Below are 25,448 nucleotides of genomic sequence, written 5' to 3'. Positions count from 1 at the left end.
CTCCCAATGGTCTTCGATACACCTGACCCTCCAAACACCATTTTCTTAAATGAGAACGTAAATGGTTGTAAATATTTTCTTTTCAAATGCTATTATTTTCTTCCCTTGATTCTTAGTTAATATCCAATTTTCAGATCCGTAGAGTACTACAACTGCATTGTACTCTTGTATATTTTTGATTTTGTTTTCCTTGACAGCATCCTACTTTTCAGCAGAGATTTGGGGTCCCAATAACAAATACTCCCAAGTAATAATCTGGCATTTATTTCTTTTTCCTCCCTAATTTTCTGCCCTATGGTCAATCTTAAGTATATAAACTCTATCATACTTTCTAATGTATAACCTTTTATTTTTAATGAGTTATCAAAATTTTCTGGGCGTCGCACAGTGGGCTGAAATTGAAAAAAGCTGGAAAAAACCTCGAAATAGATTTTTTGAGTGCGGAAATTGAAACTTTGCACAGTAGTTTTCAATGCACTACTGCATTTTTTCACGCAAATTGTTTTTCATAGGTAAATTTTTTAATCAAATTACTTGGCCTCAAAGTTGAACAAATTACGTAAATGTTGCCCTAATTGAATTTTTTTCAAAATTCAGCATGTTAAAATTAATGCCACTCATTCTTTAGTTTTTCAATAGAAACAAAAACTTACAATATAATATTGCGGTTTTTTATTGTTAATTCTTGGCAACTTTCACGACTCAGTTGCGTTTTTTGTGGCCGATACGAAACAAAATGGCGGACCCTGTTTTCGTCGAAATTTTGTGTTCATGTAGGATTTTAAAAAAAGCATCACCGAGTTACCACGAGATATTTACATCACATATACAACAAAACCTATAGAGTATGATACCAAAAGTAGAACTGCGACCACCGGCGACGCCGAAATTAAATTCGATTTTTCGAACGTGCGGCACAGTTATGAACTTGCTTATGGCCACGCTGATTACCGTACTCGACGGACTTTGGAAATTGTATCTTTTGATGATGAATGGAGAAGCTTTAGGTATTTTTGCGACCTAATGTATCCATTTTACCTGTTCAAAATAGTTATTATAGCAATCGACGACCCATGCAAGTTCCCCATGCCATGCAAATACTTTAGGTTCAGTGTTCTCATTTTAGCCGGCGACAGTCATTAGTATAAAACACAGAAATAAATAATTGCTACTTGCGAAGAGTGTTATGACAGATACGAAGAAATTCTGTGGGAATACAAAGTTTAAATTTTATTCATCAAACCGTTCATTTAATTTTACAAAGTATCACCGGAAATCACCGGTGCTATGGATGAAAGCTTCTCGGGCTTCCAACCGGGTCAGGGTCTGCATTGTGTAGGCCGACGTTTCGTTGGGAGACTTTCCCAACATCCTCAGGGCTGATGATGCCGATGTCGCTGTGTTTTCATATCTATACCCTCTTCCTTCTCCTAGGTGGTCTCTGATTGGTCCGGGATTTTTCCTCCTTTCTCCTTCTATTTATTGCCAGGTTCCAGGCGCTACTTTGCTGCAGTCCTCGATCTCTATTGATGTTGTTTGGGTGAAGACCGATCTCTACGGCTTCTTTAGTAATGCGGTCCCAATGGCCTCATTGACCCTGACCCGGTTGGAAACCCGAGAAGATTTCATCCATGCTATTCACCGGGAAAAGCTCAGATTCTTCATTACCGGTGCTACGTCGGTGGTTCATCCATTGCTTCCACTTTTGTGGGTTTAGTTGATGTCTTCCGCAACTCCGACTGAACTCCAAGGTGATTCCAACAAAGTCCTATCATGGGCAGCCAATGGTAAGCCCATGAGCTCACATCTGCGATCGCTTTCCCGTTCATTGAGTCTGGCTCCCTGTAAACAAGAAAATATGAATTAGAAATAAATTCGGAAAATTAGAATCTAAATCGAAACTTGGAGACTATACGTGGTGGAATTACTACATAATCTCTTCGGACCCAAGTTACGCACACGTGAATCTCCAAATTTTTATTATTATAAACCTTCATGCGTGAATTATTGTCGCTTAAACTTATTAATATTATTATTATTATTATCATCATTATTCCTCACTGATTAGTGTGTTGTTAAAGAAAACAAAAATGGATCAATTCCAGTTTCTTAAAAAACAAACAATTAAATGTTATGAGTATGACTCTCTCTCTCATCCAGATATCATGAATAGGACTAGAGAAAAACTGCTTATGCATCTTAATATAGATCCCTGAGAAAAAAACTGGGATGATTTTCTTGTGTACATTAGTGATCTTAAAAAATTAAAACCATATGGGCTCATCCTTACTGAAGTAAATATACATCAAGATGAAGCTGCCCTCTATACAACTGAAGGATATCAATCACGTGTCCTTTTAAGGGACTCCAGAAGGGGTGAAGGCATCATTATTTATCTTAGAGATGAAAATAGTGCGGTGAGACTATACAGAGAAACGGAAAGCTTTGAACTGATTGAACTGAATACGATTACTGATGACTATCATCTTAGAATTATAAGTATCTATAGACCACCTAATCTAAGTAAAAATAGATTATTAGAGGAACTAGATTATTTAATCTCAGAAAAATGCTCTGGTGATACTATTGTAATAGGAGATATTAACATTGATATAAAAGATAAAGAAGACATTTCCTCCATTAAATATTATGATGTTTCAGCAAGTTTTGGTTTTATGTCAATCATAAATACCTTTACTTGGAAAGAAATCAAACAAGGGCTTGTCTCTCAAAGTTGCATAGATCATATTTTTTTATAATGGTAAAATAGAAGGTGTTGAAGGTATTGTAGTCCAAATGAAATTATCTGATCACTGCTTGGTTGGCATTGGGCTAAATCAATAAAATGAGAATGATAACTCTAGATGTGAAGTTACCTCTAATGAGTATTGTACGGATGGTAAGAAGGTAAATTTCTAGGTTAGGAAACAAAATTGGAATAATCTTTTCAAAAAAACACTATGATGTAAATAACTTACACAATGAGTTTTGTGAAATATTTAGGAAGATATATAAAGAATCTCAAGTTGAAGCAACGATTTTTTGTAGAAAACCAGGTAACAAATGGGTTACAAAAGAGATTACTGAATTATGTCAGCAAAGAGACAAAGCATTTAGAAGATGGAAAATTCATCAAAACAGAATTGATCTTAAACAGGCATACAAAACATTAAGAAATAAAGTAAACAAAGAAATTAGTAAATCAAAATTGAAGTACTATCATGACATGTGTGTTAATGCTAAGGATAGCAAGGGAGTCTGGAATGTAATAAACCAAATAAATGGAAATTACAGTAGAAAGAACCAAGATGGATTAATACTAACAAGGGGAGACCACGAAAGTTGCTCCGCCTTTTTCAATGCCGTATTTTTTATGGCCTTCGGAATGGTGAACACATCCCTTAACTAAGTGGTTCCGTTGTATAGGCCTTAGTTTGGCTGTAATTAATTAATTTTCATGCGGTACTTTTCACAAGCCGCGTATAGTTTCATGATATCGCTCCCTTCAACAGGAGGGTCAGGTGGGGTAGTGGTTAACGTTCATAGCTACCACCCAGGGGGCAAGGTTCAGGGCTACGTTTTGACTTTATATTTTCTTGTCTCCATGGTGATCATACGGCGTCGACTTTTTCATTAATTTTAATTGCGACAAGCATAGACATGAGACTATTTTTTTTATCGGAACGGAGCCTTGAACCCTGGCCCCCCGGGTGGTAGCTGTAAACGTTAACCACTACCCCACCTGACCCTCCTGTTGAAGGGAGCGATATCATGAAACTATACGGGGCTTGTGAAAAGTACAGCATGAAAATTAATTAATTACAGCCAAACTAAGGCCCATTCAACGGAACCACTACTAGTTCAGGGATGTGTTCACCATTCCGAAGGCCATAAAAAATACGGCATTGAAAAAGGCGGAGCAACTTTCGTGGGCTCCCCTTGTAAAACTATTTTGCAAGGATAAGGATATAGGTCAAATTTGTGATACTTTTGTTTCTCATTTTACAGAGAGTATTGAAAGTATTAAACTGAATTGTAATGACAAGCTTGAAACTTCTCAAACACAAACTTGTCTTGAAAGCACGTACCTTCCTGAGCCGAGCATTGAAGACATAGTTAAAATCATTAGGGCGATTCCACGCGTCACGGACTGACCGTCACAATGCGTTTTTGAACTTTTAAGAACACACGTAACGCGAACGGACTGACATACAAAACTTTTTCAACTTCCAAATTGCTGCAAAATGGTTTGAAGTTTAACTTTGGTCGATACACTGCTTTGTCTTGAAAAATACAGGACTTACGTGACTTAAAATTCTCTGTCACGGACTGACAAAAATGAAACGAACTTTCAGCTCAGAGTAAAACCTCTAAGGTTTGCTCTGAAACAAAGAGTGATCAGAGTTTCAGTAAAATATATCTCAGAACACCACATGCAAATTTCATAATGCTGCAAAGCCCATTACAATAACTGATTTTACAGAGGAGTAATTCCTCTTGAAAAGCATCGTCACGGACTGACCAGAAATGTCACGGACTGACTTTTGTGATTCCCTTCTGGTATAAATTTATTCACTGCCAAAAAATTTACCAAATAACCTCTTTAATTCAAAATAAACAAAATAAATTTGTGCAAAAACCCTTAAAATCATTCAAAATAATGAACGAACCTCAAAATAGAAAAAAGTTACTAATACAGTGGCCATAAAAATCAATTAGCAAAACAGATGTTTTTTGCACGCAGATGACTCATTAAATTTAGTATGTGGCTAAAAACTGTGGTGAGCACACAAACTGTGGAGAGCCTCCAACCTTTTTTTTATTTAACCAGTCAGTATGACATTTACGTGGAATAGGGTGGTTTCCTATTATTTTTTTATTGCCTAAATCGAAAGATTATTACTCCTGGAGTACGTATTTCACGCTTTTAGATTTTTAAATGACGATATCTATTTTTCGCGATCAAATGAAAAGTGAAAAATTTCAAGCGCGCGAAAACGCGACGCGTAAGTAGGAATGAAGGGAAAAAGTCCGTGCGACGCATTTCTGGTTCCCCCTCCCGCCTGGTAGGTGACCTTGATCGAGGCTCTGAGCGCTGATAGGACGCAGGATGCTAACGGGTAGCTGAGTACCTTCCTGTCTGGTAGCGCATTGCTTAAAAAAGGTTTATTAATACCTTATGAAGCGAAGAAAACTTTCCGACCTTAGCCAGTTTTAATAGGTGATTATTAAGACCTGTTTCCCTGAGCTCTGTGACTCATGCATGCATTGGTAGCCTCTGACGATGCATAACTCCTATCCTCTCGTGTAGAAACTAGGTCCCTGTGACGTCACGTGGAGTGGAATCGCATGGGCGCCAATCTGGCCTTTTTCAAATGAGGATAAAATTTGACCCTTGCCATTCGTCTAAACCGGTATTTCAAAAACCAAATAATTTGTGTATTATGAATACACTAATGGTGGGTAACGAATCGCCATCAATGCCTTTTGTTTTCTTTGATGAAGGAAACTACCCTATAGCTCATTAAAAATCTAAAGAATAAGGGAAAAGGTATTGATGGAATCAGAATGAAGGACATCAAGGAAAATAGTGAACTGTGGCCGGTAATTACTACTTTAATAAAAAAAAGCATCGCTGAAGGTCGGGTACCTGATGGAATGAAAATAGCGATAGTTAAACCAATCCACAAGAAAGGATCTCATACAGAATTTAACAACTACAGACCTATATCAATACTGCCTGCCCTAAGTAAAATTTTAGAAAAATATGTGGTAATTCATCTCCCAAAATACATAGAAAACGAGGTATTATATCTAAATACCAGTATGGGTTTCAAGAAAATAAAGGAACAAAAGAAATTTTAGAGTATTTTGCTGACATTGTTAATACTAACCTTGATAAAAACAACAGTGTGTTAATCACATTTATTGATTTCAAAAAAGCATTTGACTCAGTTAATCACAATATATTACTTGGGGATTTGCAAAATTTAGGCATAAGAGGTATGACACTGAAATGGTTTAAAAGCTATCTTGAATACAGAAAAATATCCGTTAGTTTAAATGATACACATGGCAAACAGGTGGTTTTGAAGTATTTGGTACCCCAATTTCTGTTTATGTTGTATTGATTTTGCTTGCAGGTTTATTTTTATCATTATTTTTTTTTAATTTCATGCACTTTCTCAGCTGGTTATACCAGACGGTAATATTCACCTATCCTTAGGGAAAATTAGGATTAGGCTCGGATGTTAAGGAAGAGAATTCACCCTCTCCTACACTGTCCGATCATGCCCGACCCAGGAATCTTCTCACGATCTGGCAGGTCTGTAGTAAAACAGCTTTTTGCCCGAGGTTAATCAGTTGTTTTTTAATTCCCAGGTCTTCGACTTCTTTTTTGAATCTTTTAGACAAGACTCCCTCCGCAGAGATTATCAGTGGGTGAATGCTGACGTCTTTCAACTTCCAAATATTTTTTATTCCACCGGCCAATTTCTGATATTTTTGTGTTTTCTCTCTTTCCGTAGACTCAACATTGTGATTTAGTGGCACTGCTACATCGACTATGTTTGCTCTTTGCTGTAATTTGTGGATCAAGAAAATATCAGGTCTATTGTAGTATATGGTTTTATCTGTAAGTATCGGTCTGTCCCAGTATAAAATGTGTGTATCTGTCTCTAGTACGGCGGGTGGATGGTATTTGTAATATGGTGGAGTATTTTGTTAAAGTCCATAGGTAGTTGCTAGGTTTTGGTGGATAATTTTAGCCAACTGGTTGTGCCTATTGAGATAGTCATTACCAGCAAGAGCTGAGCACCCCGAAGTTATGTGTTCAATGGATTCACCCGTTTTCCCACATTTTCTACATTTATCTGCAATTTCAAGTATTAATATGTTTTTTTCATATTTGTGAGTTCGTATAACTCTGTCTTGAATTGCCATTACAAACCCTTCAGTCTCCGGGTATAAATAGCCATCTTGGAGCCATTTCAGAGATGCGTTTCTGTCAACCCAATCCTCCTGTATGACTGTTGGGAACTTTCCATGCAAGATTTTAGACTTCCATTCCTGCTTTTGCTGGTTTAGGTCTGGTATTTGGATCCGATTTTGGTTCTCTCCAAAATTCAATGGTGATTATCCCACGTCAGCCTTTATTACCTCTTTCATTAATGCATCTTTTGACGATTTTAAGGAGCGGATCATTGACTGTTCCTGAGATCGGCATTTTCTAAGAATATTTATTAGGCCTCTACCTCCTTCCTTTCTTGGGATATATAACCTGATTACTGAATCTTTATCATGTAAACATCGGAATTTATTCAAAAGTCGCCTAGTCAGTCGGTCCAGCTCATTTAGATCCGTATCAGACATAATTTTAAAAATCCGAAGGAGTAAGTCAGTACAGGCACTGCCCAGGTAGCCGTTATATAGCCGTTATCATGTTCCTTCCAGATAGCTTTGTATTCAGGATCTTCGTCACCCGACTTTTATATGCATTTTCTCGGGCTTTCTTTAATTCAGTATGGTCAATCCGAAGATTTTGATAAAAGCCTAAGTATTTATATGACCCATCTACAGGAAGTACTCTATATCATCTATACATCCCAGTGTTGTCTCAGGTTTTCCCTAATTTAAGTGAACACTGGCACATTTATCCAGTCCAAATTCCATACATATATCCTCACTAAACATCTTCGCAGTTCTAATGAGTACCTGAAGTTTTTCTTTGGATTCGGCGTACAGTTTCAGATCATCCATGAACATTAAGTGATTGCCTCTAGTATCATTGCTACGATTTAACCAATATCCGATGTTACATTTCTTTAATAGAGTTGACAGTGGGTTTATTGCTAAACAGAACCACAGTGGTGACAGTGAGTCACCTTGAAATATTCCTCTTCGGATGTTTAGGGAACACATTTTTTGGCTTTGGAGGTGCAAATTGATTATCCAGCTTTTCATCATCTCAGCCAGTAGTTCCCGTACTTTCGGGTCTATTTTATGTATTTCCATAGTTTTCAACAGCCAATCATGGGGTACTGAATCGAAAGCCTTTGGATAGTCAATATATCCTACATGGAGGTTTCTATGGTTTCGCTGAGCTTGCTTCAGAATTACAGCATCTATTGTTAATTGATGCTTGCAACCAAGTGAATCTCTTATACATCATTTCTTTTCTTCTCCTATAAGGTGGTTGGTATCACAGTGTAGGTAGATACTTTCAGAGATTATTGAAGTTAAGAGTTTATAAATAACAGACAAGCATGTAATCGGTCTGTAGTTTTTTGGATGGCATGGATCTCATTTTTTAAACATTCATTATTACAACGTTCATTATTATTGTTATTATTATTATTATTTTAAAATTAAATTTCACAGCAGTTTTGCAGGTTTTAGGCGAGGTACGGGTATCACCAAGTACTCTCGTCTTTTTACTCTGTGTTGAAAAATTTTCTTTCTGACAATCCGGCAAGTATTTAAAATTGCTGATTTTTGTACTGTAATAAACAAGTTTTTCGGCAGTCCAATAGTTTGAAGACCTTGATGGATTGAATGAGGCACTACTCCTGTGGCAGAGATAATGTTTGGTATTATGTGTACTTTATCTGATTTCCACAATCTCTTGATTTCATTTTTAAGTTCTTCATACTTTTCCATTTCGTTGGCATAGGCTGAAGTGATATTATGCGAATTAGGTACGGCATTGTCTACATAATAATACATAAATGGCATTGTAAATGCAATTTTTATTATTATCATTACTATTATTACGTAGGGTCAATAATCAGAAGTGACAGAAGTTATAGTTTTTATGCTTACGAGCAGTGGAGGTCCTGTATATCGATGACCGCTGGCAGAACAAGCATGTGTCCATTGTGTCTCTCCAGCGCCGACGTTGGCCTCATTTCCATGGTGGAATATCGTAGGAGCTTGAAGACCTCGCAGTCGCACACGAAAGGGTTGTGTCCCAGAAGTAATTTGACACGGGAAAACTGGCTGCCTATGTCGCAGCCAGGGAGTACAACTCGAACCTGAGAGGGAGAAAATGACACACTCTAGACTCTAGGTCAAGATAATCGTAAAATGGGTTTTGTTAAAAGAATATTAGGAAAGTGCGACGACAAAGTGAGAGAAATTAGCTACTTTTCCCTCGTTAGACCACATTTGGAATACGCTGCCAGTGTTTGGGACCCTCATGAAAAAGGCTTAACAACAGAGTTAGAACGCGTGCAAAGAAGAGCTGCCAGGTATGTGAAAGGTCGTTACGATAGTCTTGTTAGTGTAACTGACCTCTTAGATAAACTCGGATGGGAATCTCTGTCAGACTGTATATTGAAAAATAGACTAAACCTTTTAGATAAATTCAAGAGCAGTGTCTTTTCTGACGAAGTTAGCCATATCTTACGGACGCCAACATACTACGGAAGATCAGATCATATAAATAAAATAAGAGAGATAGATTGCAGAACAGACAGATTCCGAATGTCATTTTTTCCACGATCAATAAGAGATTATAACGGCAGCAATAGAATTCGTAAATAGATTGCATGACTTGTAGTGTAGCCTACTAACCTGTGTAAAAATTAATGCATGTTTCTAAATTCAATTGTTATTTCAAACAGCATATAGTAGTATATTTTGTTAGTATACGGGACGTTTTTTGGACGGTGTGGTGTGCATGTGGGAGTCGAAATGCATGCTGCATGCTGGTGATTGATCACCCCCTGCCAAACACCCTAGAGGTGGCTCGCAGGGTATTATGTAGATGTAGACCGGGTGCTTTCCATTCGTCGACGCAAGTTGACATGCGTCGACACAAGTTGTGTTTTCTGCTTTCCATTCGTTGGAGTTGCCGACACAGGCGGACTCACACCGACTCTGACGAAAAGCTGAGTTTGAGACAGCGGACAGAGGAATTGCGCATGCATAGTTGTTTTGGCGCCTTTCACCTGCATTGGAGATAACACTATTTTTATAAGAGATCAATTTTTGTACTGGAGTTGAAACATTTTTACAACTGCTACTGCTACTATGTATTTCTTCCATTACATAGGCTATAAACTGCTCTTCGTTCATCTAAAATAAAAGACAATTTTCAGCACAAGTTTTTTTACTTTAAACGGTCAAGAGAACAATCCAAATGACCAATGATCAGAATCCAACATTGGTCAATAATATAAACAAAAAACATTCCAGATCTTCATTCTGAATCACTTACATCGTTCTCTTAGGATAAATTTCCTGGTGTTCTAAACTCGTGTTCTACCAAGTTCTACGCGCATCAACTACTGCGCATACGGTGCTTTCCATTCGTGGCTGGCTAGGAGTTGACTAGTGTTAACACAAGGTGACACGAGAGTCGCCTGAATGGCAAGCACCCATCAGTGTTTCCCAAACTTTTTCAAGCCACCGCCCCTTGGATCTATAAACCTATACTCAACGCCCCCATAATCGGTATCTTTCTAAATAATAATCAGAATTATATATTAATTAACCAAATGAGGAACATTGTAATAATTAAATTAAAAACAATGACCAATTAAATGACGAATGAATAATTAAGTTCTCTGTGTCGTGAAGTTGTACCAACGATAGTACCAAATGAAACTAAAACATGATTCCATTTTCAATCAATGCTACAAAGTATCCATTATTGCCTCCCTCCCTCCCACCGACTCCGCCCTCAACCTCCACACCCTCGAATTGGCTTGCATTTGGCACTTTCAAGCCAATAGCTTTCCGGGTCTGAACGTCGCATCCTAACGTCTATTCCTAACCCCCCCTCCCCATACACCTCTCCCCTTACCCTTCTTTTCCCTTTTCCAACACACTCCTTTCCTCACCATTCATACTTCAGCTGAGAAAGAAGCCTCAAGTGCTTCGAAAGCTTCGAGTTTATTTATCCAATGTGAGTGTTTCTTTTTTGTGTCTCTGTTTACCCTCTGATTTCTGGCTTTTTCCATCTACCACAGCACCGTTGTCCATGTCCTTTTTCTATTCCATGTTCCTATCCCTTTCTTTCCTTACCTGTGAATTTATTTGTATGTTTACGCTTAAGGCGTCGTGTGAATGAATGAAGTAGTATATATATAAATATACAATGTTTTGGATGTTTGTATAAACACCCGGTACAATAACGCAACATGCTACATTACCTTATCGTCTGGGAGTTGCAGAGAAGAGATGGAATTGTTCCTGAGGTCGATCGTCAGATTATTTGAGCCTGGAAATTCATTTTTCACGGTGCATGGATTCCATTTATCCTGGAACAAATCGATATCCTTGGTGTCCCGGGCTCTGGTGAATAGAAGATCTCCGTGCCAAATTTGTTTGATTTTGTTGTGGCTTAGGTCGACGTAACGCAGGTTTGGCAGGTAGTGCTGAAACTCCATGGGTATGCAAGCAATTTGGTTGTGGGAAAGTATAATGACCTGAAATTAAATATGAAACATATCATCACAAATATAGCAAAAGGGGATCCTCAAGTTGGCCTTTGGATGTATTGTCTACCGCGTCACGATTGTATTGTCACGAGTTTGGAAAAGTCGCCACTCGCGTCGCTGATGGACAAATGTATCCAAGTATCACATGAATGACGTATAATTATGGGTACTAACCGAATTTTACGTATATAATTATGTGATCCATGAAATTCATAACTTTTCCATGCTGTTCCTCGCATTTACAAGCACAACAATGCAAAATATTGGAAAAAAAACTAAATAGCAATGCACTCATCATCACTGCGGTCATTTTTGAAAACCGATAAAAAATGCGACCGAAGTGGTCAAAGAAATCTGCCGTCTATGGAATGGATTTTTGGCCTCCTCTTAGTATCCCCTTGGACATATTTATTTCGATAACCCTCTCCGTTCGTTGTGTTCGTTGATTCAGAGATGACGGTTGACAACGCACCGTGGTCTGGATCCGGAAAATGAGTAACAAAAAGAATTTTTTCAACTTTCTTGAAACTGCCTTAGACTATATAAGTTCTGTAGTAATATTTCTGGGGTTTCACCTATCATTCTTACTTTTTTATAAAAAAATTGTTTGCTTAGACGCATGGCGTCAAAGTAGCGCTATTTCTAATGGAAACTTGGTTTTTCCGTATTTTCGATAACTACGTATTTTAGATTTATTTTTGACTTTACGCAGCCAATTATATCCATAAATTAACTTCGTAATTATTTAATATATACACTGCACTGTCATAAAATATAGATTTCAACCTTTTGCAGGTGTTGATGATTGCTGTAGACTTTAATAATAATATTTTTTTCGGAAAAAATCGCATAAATGTTGAATTATAAAAACGTGACGTCGATTTGCGCGGATTCGGCTATTGGTGACAATAAAGTACAGTGTTATAAAGATATTAGTAAATAAATCACCTGCTAGTTTTTGCAAGTAACCTAATAACAACCCACCCCACCCCACTCCACACCCTCTAATTACCTACCTCTTCCTTAACCCCGACTAACGGGAAAACCCTTTCGATTCAACCAACCTCCCCCCTCTCTCCCTCCGTCTCACCAGCGCCGTCCTCCAACGGTTGTTTTCTCAGTTCTCAATACAACCTCCACTTGGGGTTTCCAACCCAACACCTTCCCCTCCCCCTCCTGACACCCACTCCTTAAACCCCAGCCCCCATTCCCTTCAAGGAGTATATATGTTTGCTTACCATTCAAATTTGTTATACTTGATAATGACGTCTATGGTTCGAAACATGTCGCACGGACGAAATAAATCAGTGGAAATCAACGAAGTCTCCATTTCATTTTCGAGCATTAACTTCCACATAGTTGGGCCTAATACAATTGAACGAATTGTTCTTGAAATCCTACATTTTTTCGAAACACCATGTATATCAATTACTTAATACTAATGAGATATGAAGTGAAACACTTTGCACTTTCCACATAAAAATTTTATTACACTAGTGTAATAAAATTTTTATGTGGAAAGTGCATAGTGTTTCAATTCATATCTCATAATGGATCTCTACAAAGTATCTGCCTCATCCATCCAATTCATTGCTTAATACTAGTAGATATCGTTTCTTTTCTTCACCATGTTTCTGTTCCAAACTACTTTTAGACAAAAAATCACTCTTATCCTTGCCTCCCTATTTGGCTCACGAAATCGTCCCCGAATTACGATATGCTCCGAATTTTCTCACCTCCAACGCTGTAAGCCAGCTAAGGGGCGACAAACATCCCCACACGAGCCTTGCTTCATCCATATCCTCGATGCATTCCTCCAGGTCGATCCGGTTGTGGGAGAGGTCCACGTGCTTTGTCTTCCCGTAAAGCGAGCGCCGACGTTCGAAGAATCTAACCGACTTTAAACTGTTAAGTGACATGTCAAGGATCTCTAACGCTTGGTCGGTTGGCTTTAAGCATGGATTTTCAGGTTCATGCGCCAACTCTATGAAATTATTTCTGCTGACGTTGAGGTACTTTAAGTTAGTCCGGACGGCCGCAATGTGTGGAAAAACTGTTAATCGGTTAGATGATAGGTCGATGACTTTCAAGTTGACCAAATGCTTGCTAAAGAGTACATTATCTTCGCCCGGCTTCAATGGCATATCTATGGAATGAATCATGTTGTGGGACAGGTTAACCTCCAGCAGACGTGGTACTTGAGATAACATGTCGGATTTGATCAAAGTCAGACGATTTTCGGATAGAATTAGGTTTGTCAACAACGGAATCGACAACTCCGGCACATCCTCCAGAAGATTTCTGCTCAGATCGAGAACAAATGTCCGACATGTCCATATAAATTTTTGTGATTTGAATGGCTGAAATATCCCTTCTGGCAAATGGCGGATCCTGTAAAGGAAGATTCAAATTATTTATTTATATATTTACACTTATCAGCTTATTCTAGAAATTAGAGATGTCTGAGTATCACATTTTGATCTCGAGTCGAGTGTAAGTTGAGCATTGTAATTTCTGGACCAGGCAATACTACAACGCATTCTCCAACATATACTTATTTGACGAATCGCCTTTACGATTTTCTATTCTGAATCCTTAGCCTGATTTAAAGTGAAAATGACGATGAGGAGCGTTGATGGTAATTTTGTCATAATTGGGAAGACTCGGCATTGTCCGCGGAAATCTTAAAGTGGCAGATATTTCTTTCTTTCGGAAACATTAAATGTATTACCAATCTCTCGGAATTTAAAAACGAAAGTAGGGGAGGGTACAAAAGGTATCGTATAAAAAAGTTTGGGCGATGCAGCGGTCCAATGGGATTACTCCGAATACTCCACCGGATCAGAAGACGGCAGGCCAGCGCGGCTGACAAATAGGTATTCGGTGCCCACGTCGATAGCTATTATAAAAGATACAGTTTCCGGCGTGATGCGGTGGAAATCTTTGACATTCAACTTATTAAAACAACTTGTCTGTTTCCACACTATTTTATTTTCACCGACCATGGTTTCGGCAACTTGTGCCATTTTCAAGGTACATAGCCTTGGGTGACAGCCTTTTTATATTGGTTCTCCCTCCTCCTGAAAAACCAATATAAAAAGGCTGTCACCCAAGGCTATGCACCTTAACCATGGCACAAGTAGCCGAAACCATGGTCGGTGAAAATAAAATAGTGTGGAAACAGACAAGTTGTTTTAATAAGCTGGATTGCTATTATGGCTGACTGCTACGTGTATATCAAGCTGAAATCCTCAGGCCAAGGCATTGAAGCAATGTATCGACTTAAAAAAACGAAATGAATACCTGAATTTTATAATAGCGGTTCCTTTCGCCAAATTTTGGAACTTTCTGGTCTCGACAGCTCTTTAACCAATTGTACTCGACTCGACTCAACCAGGAAAACTCAGAGATAACAAACCTGTTGTCGTTGATACGTATGTCGCATAATGGAGTAGAATTGGTGAAGAAATCCAAGTCTAGCGCCTCAATTAAATTGTGGGACATGTCCAGTTTCTCTAGTCTGGTGTTGTTTCTCAACAGTCTCGCCGGAATGTGGGTGAGGAGATTGTTCGAAGCCAGGAGTACGGTTAGATTTTTATTCTGGGAAAAGATGTTTTCAGGCAAGTGCGTAATTTTGTTGCTGGATATATTCAAGAATTTATAGCCGTCCATCCTGTAAAAAGCTTCATACGGCAGCAACGATAAATAGTTATTGTCCAGACGAAGATACTCGAACGGAGACAAACCGATCGGTGCATAATTGAAGTTTCCAGATGGTTTAAGCGTTGATGACGAATTGGGAAACGTTTCATCAGCACTCAATACTTTGTTGTAGGTGGGTGTTATGCTTTCCGTTTCGAGTCCTAAGGTTATAAGTCTATTACCGTTAAGATGAATAGTAAACAGTTTATGGAGACTGTATAAACAACCTGGGATGAAACTGATCCTATTGTACTCTGCATTCAGAAATAAAAGTTTACTTAGGATGCATACACTCGTCGGTAATGCTGTGAGTGAGTTTTTTTCTAATTCGAGAGAAGTCAAATTCTCCGTTTCGAGAAAAATATCGTCATCCAAGATTTCTATCTCGTTTTTACCGAGATTGAGTTTTTCTAGATTCCGCATGCTGCTCAGAAAACTACGTGTTAATGATCTGAGTTTGTTTCCCTGAAGATCTAACACCTCCATCTTTTCCATGTCGGAGAAAGATCCTTCTGGTATGTATTGTATATCCGTGTCTTTAATTTGAAGGTATTGGAGCCGTTTTGATATCCCAGAGAGTAGGTCCTCGTCCATCTCCGACATTTTTGGACAGATGACTCTGAGAGCCTTCAGTGTTTTTAGGCCACTCCAATAATTTTTGGAAAGGTGTAGTGATTCCGACTGCTTGCAATATATCGTGAGATATTCCAGTGGAAGTTGTCTCCAGCCACCGACAAAACCTGTACTCCCAATACCAAGTAACTCTGATTGATTACTAGACGGAGCCGAGCAATTATGTACCATAAGGGTTGCGAACCTATATAATCTATGGGAAGGCACTGAGAAGTTGGCGAATAGGATAATAGAGAGGTAATGATATGGGTCCACGTCTGTTTCCCCCAAGCATTTCATCTCGTATCCTACCGACGTACTTTCTTCCGTCCATCGGCGTATTAAAACATTGTCTTCGCAGAAGAATTTGGCAATTTTATTTGTTATCACTCTGATGCATCTGGGCTCATCTTTACAATGATAGCCCATCGTTTTATCCTCTTCGCAATCAATCGCCAATTTTTTGGCAGAACATCCAATGAGGGTTAGCAGGGTGATGACGATATAAACGTATCTCGGTCCTTCGGTAGCATTGGAGCTGCAGCGTTTTCGAGCTCCTGGCATATTTGAACCTGAAATAAAATTAATAATAAAATAAATAATAATTTTTCTTTTAATTTAACTGCATACATATATATTACATTTGAAGGACACCACAGGTGATATAAATATAAAAAATGCCATGAGAGGCCATAAAAACTTAAACACAAAGAAAAGAGCACTCACACGTGAGGTATATATATATATGATAGGCCACAAAAAACAGTAACCAAGCCTGATTTTTGTTTTGACTTCTTTAAAATTTTCAAATCATTTAATTAACTTTTTAGCTTGTTAAGCGGTTTAGGACAGGCAACTTAAATCCACCTGAAAACCTGATCCTTCTTTAACTCACAGCTGCTCCTAGGAGAAATTAAGTTTCAAGCCTCTCATTTTAAAAATGGGAAAATTCTTTTCAATGATATTTACATCGGAAGCTATATTAATCGTCTTTAAACTTCACGGCACAAGAGATCACGTAGTTGAAATGTTTCTTTGAAATAGCTGAAAATTTATATATTTATATGTTACTCAGAAACAACATTGGGTTATAATTGCTAAGTGTATAAAAACGCGGAAACTCATACTTTGTTAAAGCTCTCAAATTCATATTAGCATTATTATTTCTCTCCTTCTGTATATATTATTTAATTTATAATAATAATAACAATGGTAATAAAAATAATAATGCATTTTTATCAGAAGGATGTTTGTTTACAACGATATTTGTTTAAATGCAATCTCTTACGACAGCCTCCCAAATCTAATGCCTCATTCACATTACGATCGTCCTAACGATAGTTAACCGAACTAGCCGTGTGAATGCAAGTTCTGACAATAGTTGACGTAGTTCCGAACGTTGCCACTTTACGATGGTTAGGCGCTGAGAGACCGGAAACGGAAGCGACAAGGGAAGGACGAAAAGCTCGTGAAGCTCTATTATTTTCATGGATTTGTCCTAGGAAGGAAGAATATGAGCGGAAGAAAAATTATACGGTAAATACACGTTGAAAACAGTAACATCTTGTCAATGCAAACCTCAACAGCTTTGCTAATCATCAATTTACCGTTCAATTTAGACGTCAGCACTAGAGAGCAGCACAGGTTTCAACCATCGTCGTGTGAATGCACGATAGTTCCGACGACGGCTGGAACTATCGTAATGTGAATGAGGCATAAGTGTCGCTTCCAACACTATGCGGGTTGCCAAGACTATGAGATATCTTGGACTCACGCTCACCTGCAATCCATTATGGGATCAGCATGTGCTTGAAGTATTCAATAAATGGAATAAGGCTCTATATTTATTGAAACTACAAAACAAAAATCTTCCTGTTCCCACTACAATTATGCTTGTCACACGTGTTATCTTCCCCTTTATTGGTTATGGTGTATAAGTTCATAGTGACTTTACTAGGGTACTTTCGTAGAGACGAACACTTGTCCAAATTCTTTACATTGATCTGTTTTTTCTCCTTTTCATTGCCGAAGGAATTACATCCTGGGATCTTCCCATTTCTTCATATTCCATACCCTGAATCCTGCGTACATGTTCGAACTATTCAACCCCGCAAGAAAGTTACGGCAATGTTTACCCATCACGAATCTGACGATCAAATTCTTCGAGCCCACACCAATATACATTTTAAACATTTTCTGCTAATAGCACCTAGAATTAGGAACTCTCAACCGCTAAATATAGAAAAAACACAATCACTTCAGTCATTTAAAGAAAGCCCGTACTCCTATATGAAGTCCAGGGCTTAAGTTTGTTTATCACCTTCAGTTTTTGATGTCATCAAAACTTTCCATATTGTGCGTGTTCATTAAGATGTTTGATATAACTTTGCGTCATCGATATTCAATATTTTACTGTTTTTGTTAAAACATTTACAATATCTTAAGCATTGAAATAATCTCTACGAAGTCAACCATTTACTCTTTGTAAGGGTGTCATGTTATATTTTTGTCAAAATGCTATTTTATGAGAGCAGAACATTATGTATATTTTCCAGTCTTTTCCCATTGTTGGTCTTACATAGAGCACAATAAATATTTATTCATTCATTCACTTAATTCAGGATTTTTAGTTGTATTTTAATCATTAGTCATAATCATATATATTAATATATTATTTTGGTTGTACATCTAATGTCTTAAGGAATAATTATTCCACGATAGTAAATGCTTATTATTATTATTATTACATGTTACATTACGAACGCAATTGAAGATTGGACATGCAGAGTTGGTCTAAGTAAAAATAGCGAGTTTTGGGGAAAGGAAAAGTTCAATTCTTAACAAAATTAAGTAATTGGACTGATAGTGAGCGGTTGCGGATTCCAACGACCGAAAATCAGCCAAAGGATTTTACAGCGACTTAAACTAGCAGCGATTTAAAATAAGTGAAGAGAGGACAAAATACTTAATTCGGACGACACTTGGAAGATTTTGATAACTCATTAAAAAAGAAGGATTACACATTAGAAAGGACGACCAAGTTCAAATACTTAGGAGTGACCGTAGCACAGGAAAATAGAGAAAAATCAGAAATGAATGCCAGATTATTACTTGGGAATAACTGTTATTGGGCCCTTAAATCTTTGCTGAAAAGTAGGACACTGCTAAGGGAAACAAAATCGAAATTATCCATGACTGCATAAAGCTGGCAAAACTCTACGGTTCTTAAACTTGAGCATTAACTAAGAATCAAGAGAAGAAAATGATGGTATTTCAAAAACAAATATTAAGAAAAATCTACGTGTCTCATTGAAATGGTGTGCTATGGATCAAGTCGAACGGAGAGCTTAGAGAACTGTATATAGATCCAGATATAAAATGTAGGAGACTAGTAAGGGCTGATCACACCCTCAGTGCGGGCGTAAATTTGGAGTACATATTCAATGGCTAATCTTTTTTTTTCTCTTATTTTATGTTTACAAGACTGAAACCCGTACAATTATGTCATATTATCACATTTCTGCGAGAAACCATATTTCTTAAAACTTGACCTATTAAGCTGTCATTCCTTATAGCTAATGGCATTACTTAAGCAACACGACACATCAATAGTAAATTCCTTTAGTCGTCTTGCCCTGGAGATATTTTTCGAGAAATATTATGATTCAAATCACAGAAAAGTGTTTGAAGACAACGAATAAAGATTATAGGACGAATTCAATTACAATGTTAAAATGTATAATATTGTATTTTTTCGTTAATATACCTATTAAATTATATTCTTAATAATAATAATAATAATAATAATAATAATAGTTTATTTACGGGAAAAACCTCCCAATTACAAAAATGCACAAATTAACACAAGATTGAAAACATTTCCAAGCTCCCAAAAATACAGGAACAATCGCACAAACTTGCTGCAAAAACCAACAATAGAAAAAAAAACCTAAAATCTTGCCTGAATTGTGAAACTAACATTCCTATAAGGAAATTGATTGAACATTTCCACACAATAGATATAAAAAATACATCAAATATTGCATAAAATATGAAATCGTATCTTGATATATACCTCCAATAAATAATCAACAAAAGGAGTTTGATGGAATTGTAGGTAAGAGGTAGCCGGTGTGTAAGGGATATCCGAGTCACAGATAAACGATTAAGATGTTGATGGAAAAGAGACGAGTTCAGTGTTTTGTAAAACACGGAGAGAGAACATTGAGAGAAAGTCATGATAGACTTGAAGTGCCCATTCACGATTTGGAGGATAAACCTGATTTTATAAATGTGCGTCGACGCTGCAAGGAAACTACATCTACTTTATACCCTGCGAGTGATATCTAGGGTGTTTGGCGGGGGGTGATCAATCACCAGCATGCAGCAAGCAATTGGATTACCACATGCACACCACACGGTTGTAATATAATAACGTCGTTCGAAATAAACATGTTCTGGTCTTTTATTTCTTGTGATTCTACCGCTAATTAAAGTAGAATTTTCAAAGCATTTTTGTGTTTCGCTGCAACCGAGGTTTTCACTCAATGCGACCGTGAGCGTATCAGATTTTTTCCACCTTTGACCCGACGCTTTATTCTGGTTTTTTTCTTACTGATCTGTTTTATATATTAGGTTGATTTCTTCAAATGTGGTAAAGCTAGATAAATTTCCCTCTTTTTATAACATTCGTGTTTCTATGTATGTTCTCAGCATATATATTGACACAGTTTTCTATGCATCGGCCTTAGTTTACGTAATATTTGCTGTATGTCTAACTGCAATGTTGACAATAAAAATATAAAAACCTGATTCAAACAACTTACTTAATGAGTAGCAGTGAAATGACACCAATACATTGACAAAACTTTTTTGTAAATCCCAATGAACTCACCTCGGGTCACAATGACCCTACGCGATAGGTTACTTAAGTTTAGCGGTTAATCCTAGCGGTTAACTCGCCACTTTGAACCATTTATCTTAAGATCCGCATTACCAATATCTTAATCTCGCACCTACCGCTTATCCTGGTATCCTGGATATTCCATACCCCCACACACTCCGGTATTAGTTGCACCTAAACCCCCCCTCCACCTGCGGCCCTGGTTCTGTTAGTTTCTGTCTCTCGTTGATTAAATGCCTATTAGTTAATTCAATACAAATTTTAATAAATAATTCCATGTGAATGGCCCAGCCAAATTTGAGGGGGCCGGATCTTTGTGCGAAGGCCCTAAGGGATGGGTTGGGGACTCTCAAGACGACAATGAATAACTTAAGAGGAAGTAAGAAGAATTATTGCAGCATAAATTTGAGTGCCGAGAGCGAGTAATGTATAAATGCATGTTATAAAACACTAAAATATTATATGCAAATCCGACAAAACTCAGCCCGGGGGGGAGGGGGGGGGGGGATGCCTTTAGTGCTCAGTGGTAGAACACCTGGTACGAAATCAGGACATTCAGGTTCGGAACCCGGTAAAGGGAAATGTTCGTCTGTGGAATTTTCTCACTTTACCCCTAACCAGCGACGTACGATTCTCGTTACACTACCAGTGACGTGCGGTCTGCGAGACCGGTATAAAACAAAAATTCATAAAACGTTGCAAAGTAATTTTTATTGCTTAGTTTAATGTTCCTTTGACTTCTCAACTATTATAAAACTTATATTTAATATTATGCATTCCATATACGAACAATTGTTTCAGTAAACATTGTTATTTGAAACAGGATCAAAAAACTGATGTAAAAAACACTTGAGTTGTAATTATTATCCTACTTTTTTAAATTCAGTACTAAATTATCCACGTTATGCCACTAAAAATGCTTCCTTACAAATAATACTCAATAATTATTATTATTCTTATAAAAATTACTGGGAATTTTTCTTAAAAACTTTTTTGAATTATTTCCACCAGCATTACGTTTGTTTGGTTTTTCGAATTTAGTGGCGTGAGGTCTCACAGACCGCTACTAAAATTCGGTTGCAAATTTTCATAAATAAATAATAAGAACGTTCAGTTTTAAGAGTGCTATGTCCTTATTGCACAAAATTATGACGCTCTCGTGGATTATAAATATTTGTAATATCAATTTTGAAAATATTCGTAATTTTAGAAACGCAGCGGTCTCTCAGGCCGTACGTCACCGGCTAAGGGTTAACGTACACTTGCGGGTGACTTCGTATTGGCACACCGCGCCGCTGGCTAACCCGCGATTGTTTCCTTGAATGACCAATTAAGGGTTAATCCTTTATTTAATTTCGGTTAATCCTTTGCGGTCCAATTACCCAGATGGCACAGAATCCTTCGTATCTAATTTGTATGCAGATAGTATCCATTGACTACCGCTCCGTCGCTTTTCGTCAATGGATACTATCTGCATACGAATTAGATACAGAGGATTCTGTGCCATCTGGGTACGAGTCAAACTAGATAGGCTTAGTGCTAGTATCACATCCAACGACAAGTTTAGCTCAACATCACAATGCACTGCGATAGTAAATTGGATGAATGGATTATGTATTATTTCAAGACATCACACATCAAAAATTCTCCTCGAATAACCCTTTGATAGAACAAGGATATAATTAATGCCAGTATATTTTTACTTAAAACGATAAAATAAGTACATAGACAGGGATCAATCCTGTCAATATTTTTTCTTTTTTCCTACAAATTATTTTGAAAGATACTTATATAAAAATGTTGGACCGAAAAGCGTAAACAAAGAAATTAAAGGGCCTATTCAAAATTTTGATATTTGAAGGGTATAGGAAGATATGAATGAAGAATAATTATTTCTTGGAAGATTATTTAGGGAAAAGACAGATTTCAGAGCTAAAAGACTCGTAATATCAATAAATGTGTATTAAAGTCCAACTGGAACCATTGCTTTGGTAGATATGCGCTTATTGTGAGGGGCGAGGGTAAGCTTTGAGTCCAAAAGAACCCCTAGATGACTGTGGGATGTAACTTTTGGATACGGTTGGCCGGTAACAGTATAGGATGAATTTACATGGTATCATCCCATTTGCTGCCGGCGCCTGCAATACGAAAAAATATATTTTAAACGAGAATATTTTAAACCTCTCTGTACGGAGCCCTTTTTTTTTTTTAGGTGGAATCACCCTGGGATTTTTTGCGCCAGAAATTTGGGACCCCATTCAACTGGGGATCCGTCTCCTATCCCGGCCACTGCACTTCACCCTCTAACCCTATCTGAGCACGAATCCACATTAAACTTATTGCGGTACCAGTGTTTTATTTTAAAACAAATATTAAAATATTTCATTATTAATAATTTACTATTATCAAAAAAATACTAACATTATTTTAAGCATTGTGGAATTTAAAACGGGTTTCTAGCGTAGTGACAACAAAGTTGGTGAATACAACATAATGAGGCGATATGTCCGAAATTCCGTTTAAAAATTGCTCACGCACAGAAAAAAACGAAGAATTCGTTTTAAAATATTAAAAATTGTAGTATGCAGCAAAATGTATCATTGAAAAAACTATTGGCAATATTATCATCTTGCAACGGATTCCTGCGGTTAGGATGATCATAAATGAGCGGGAGAGTGGGGCTAAAATTCCGCGAATTAGCCATGAGGACCCGATAAGCTAGGTCTCTGGCCGGGCCTGAATTCATTTGACGATTGCTACTTTAGCGGTCACATCCCGTCGTTTGCGTTCAAAAATCAGCAACAGCTATATACCCGACGTCAGGTAATTTTCCTATGGAAATGCCCGTCGGATCAACCCGACGCTCGGAGCGAATGAGTTAAATTACAATAAAGCCAATGGATATGAACTGATCTTACCTAGAAAGGGCACTTATTTAGAATGGGGGCCATAATAATTATAGAAGAGAAAAACTACGGTTAAGACTCACTTTTAATGGAGCAAATCGGATGTGGTAACACTAAACGGCCCAGTGTCTGCTGTCCCTGGTCGACCACACACGTCTATGGCTCTCTTCGGAACTACCGTCCTCTTTATGGACCCTCAGAGTAAGGATGGGGGAGAGTGCGCTTTAGCTACTGCGCATGTAGTTAGGATTGGTTTCTTTGTGTCACGTGACGCATGGAAGGAAGAAAAAACCTCGCCGTAAGATGAAATAGGGATATCCGTCAAGGAAAGAAGGCTTTAAAGTGAAACGCGTAAATCCGTGATCACACCAAGAATTAATGGTAATTATTTCATCCCTCGATGTTTTTTCCTTTTTACAATGAATTTCTGTGGGTGGTTTATAGTCTTCATTCCTGTTCATTTCTAAAATACCGCAGCGTCAGCGTGGTAATGTTTTGCTATGCATGGAGCTGCAAAAAATCTTACTAGTATTAAGTAAAATATTCATGAAATAAATTTAAGAAATTAATGCCTAGCATTTTGAAACTTGTAATAATACAACAAAAAATAAATAAAGCACGTGTCATCAACGTAATGTGACGGTAATACTACATATATATAACTTTATTGCGGATAACAGTTGACTTTCCATCGCACGAAAGTGAGGGTACTTCTCTGACGCAATCAGTTGCGCTTTGGTGTATCGGAAATCATTCTCATCATTGATTTTTATAAATGCCCTAAATAACTCTCGGTCCTGAACTCTGTATTCTCCTGAAATGTAGATTCGCGCACTTATATTCGTAAAATAAATTTGAGAAGTGGATGCCTTGCATCTTGAAAATCGTGATTATACAACAACGGTTAAAGAAAGCATGCGTATTCAACGTTTCCCGATAGTAATACCACGAAAATAAACAAACATATAACTATATTGCGAATAATAATTTACTTTCCCTAGCATAAGAGTGAGAGCCATTCTTTGTGAGTTATCAGTATCGGAAATAATTCCCTTTATTGATAAATAGAAATAATCCAAATGACTCGGTGCCTGAAACTCTGTATCTTCCTCGAATGTGGATTTGCACTACAAAGTCGCGATGTGGTTTCCTCAAATTCTTTCCCAAATTTTACGCGGAAGTTGGGAAAGATGTTGTTTCCGAAACCGCAGGAATTAAAAAAAAAACATCAAATTGGAAAATTAACCGTCGCACTGTCGGTGACTAATCTCACAAAAAATGCTGGTCGAGTTGCGAAAGTAATGCGATTATATTTTTGAAAAGGATTTTATTGTACCGAATTCCTCAAGCGCTTAAAAAATCATTCAGAGAATAGGGTGGTTTCCTATTATTTTTTTATTGCCTAAATCGAAAGATTATTACTCCTGGAGTAAGTATTTCGCGCTTTTAGATTTTTAAATGACGTTATCTATTTTTCGCGAATAAATGAAAAGTGAAAAATTTCAAGCGCGCAAAAACGCGACGCGTAAGTAGGAAAGTCCGTGCGAATCATTTCTGGTTCCCCCTCTCTCCTTGTGAAGTGACCTTGATCGAGGCTCTGAGCGCTGATAGGACGCAGGATGCTAGCGGATAGCTGAGTACCTTCCTGTCTGGTAGCGCATGGCTTAAAAAAGGTTTATTAATACCTTATCAAGCGAAGAAAACTTTCCGACCTTAGCCAGTTTTAATAGGTGATTATTAAGACATGTTTCCCTGAGCTCTGTGCCTCATGCATGCATTGGTAACCTCAGACGATGCATAACTCCTATCCTCTTGTGTAGAAACTAGGTCCCTGTGACGTCATGCGGAGAGGAATCGCATGGGCGCCAATCTGGCCCTTTT

General features: G+C 37.6%; 2 protein-coding genes across 2 annotated transcripts; both read right to left on the bottom strand.

Annotated features, from left to right (window-relative positions):
* Nucleotides 1–1,324: 1,324 nt before the first annotated feature.
* LOC124169712 (chaoptin-like) lies at nt 1,325–13,849 on the bottom strand. Its single transcript, XM_046548400.1, has 4 exons — nt 13,181–13,849; nt 11,157–11,432; nt 8,821–9,032; nt 1,325–1,842 (listed from the first exon to the last, which is right to left on the bottom strand). Exons 1-4 carry the CDS (start codon nt 13,652–13,654, stop codon nt 1,674–1,676), a joined length of 1,131 nt encoding a protein of 376 aa, XP_046404356.1. The 5' UTR covers nt 13,655–13,849; the 3' UTR covers nt 1,325–1,673.
* A 675-nt stretch (nt 13,850–14,524) lies between these two features.
* Nucleotides 14,525–23,720, bottom strand: LOC124169110 (carboxypeptidase N subunit 2-like). The gene is made up of 2 exons (XM_046547602.1): nt 23,651–23,720; nt 14,525–16,330 (listed from the first exon to the last, which is right to left on the bottom strand). The coding sequence occupies exon 2, from the start codon at nt 16,320–16,322 to the stop codon at nt 14,727–14,729; it is 1,596 nt and encodes a 531-aa protein (XP_046403558.1). The 5' UTR covers nt 16,323–16,330; nt 23,651–23,720; the 3' UTR covers nt 14,525–14,726.
* Between the last annotated feature and the right edge of the window lie 1,728 nt (nt 23,721–25,448).

The sequence above is a fragment of the Ischnura elegans genome, chromosome 12 (assembly GCF_921293095.1).
Source record: "Ischnura elegans chromosome 12, ioIscEleg1.1, whole genome shotgun sequence".
Lineage (NCBI taxonomy): Eukaryota > Metazoa > Arthropoda > Insecta > Odonata > Coenagrionidae > Ischnura > Ischnura elegans.
This window is presented reverse-complemented; position numbering and strand designations above follow the sequence as displayed.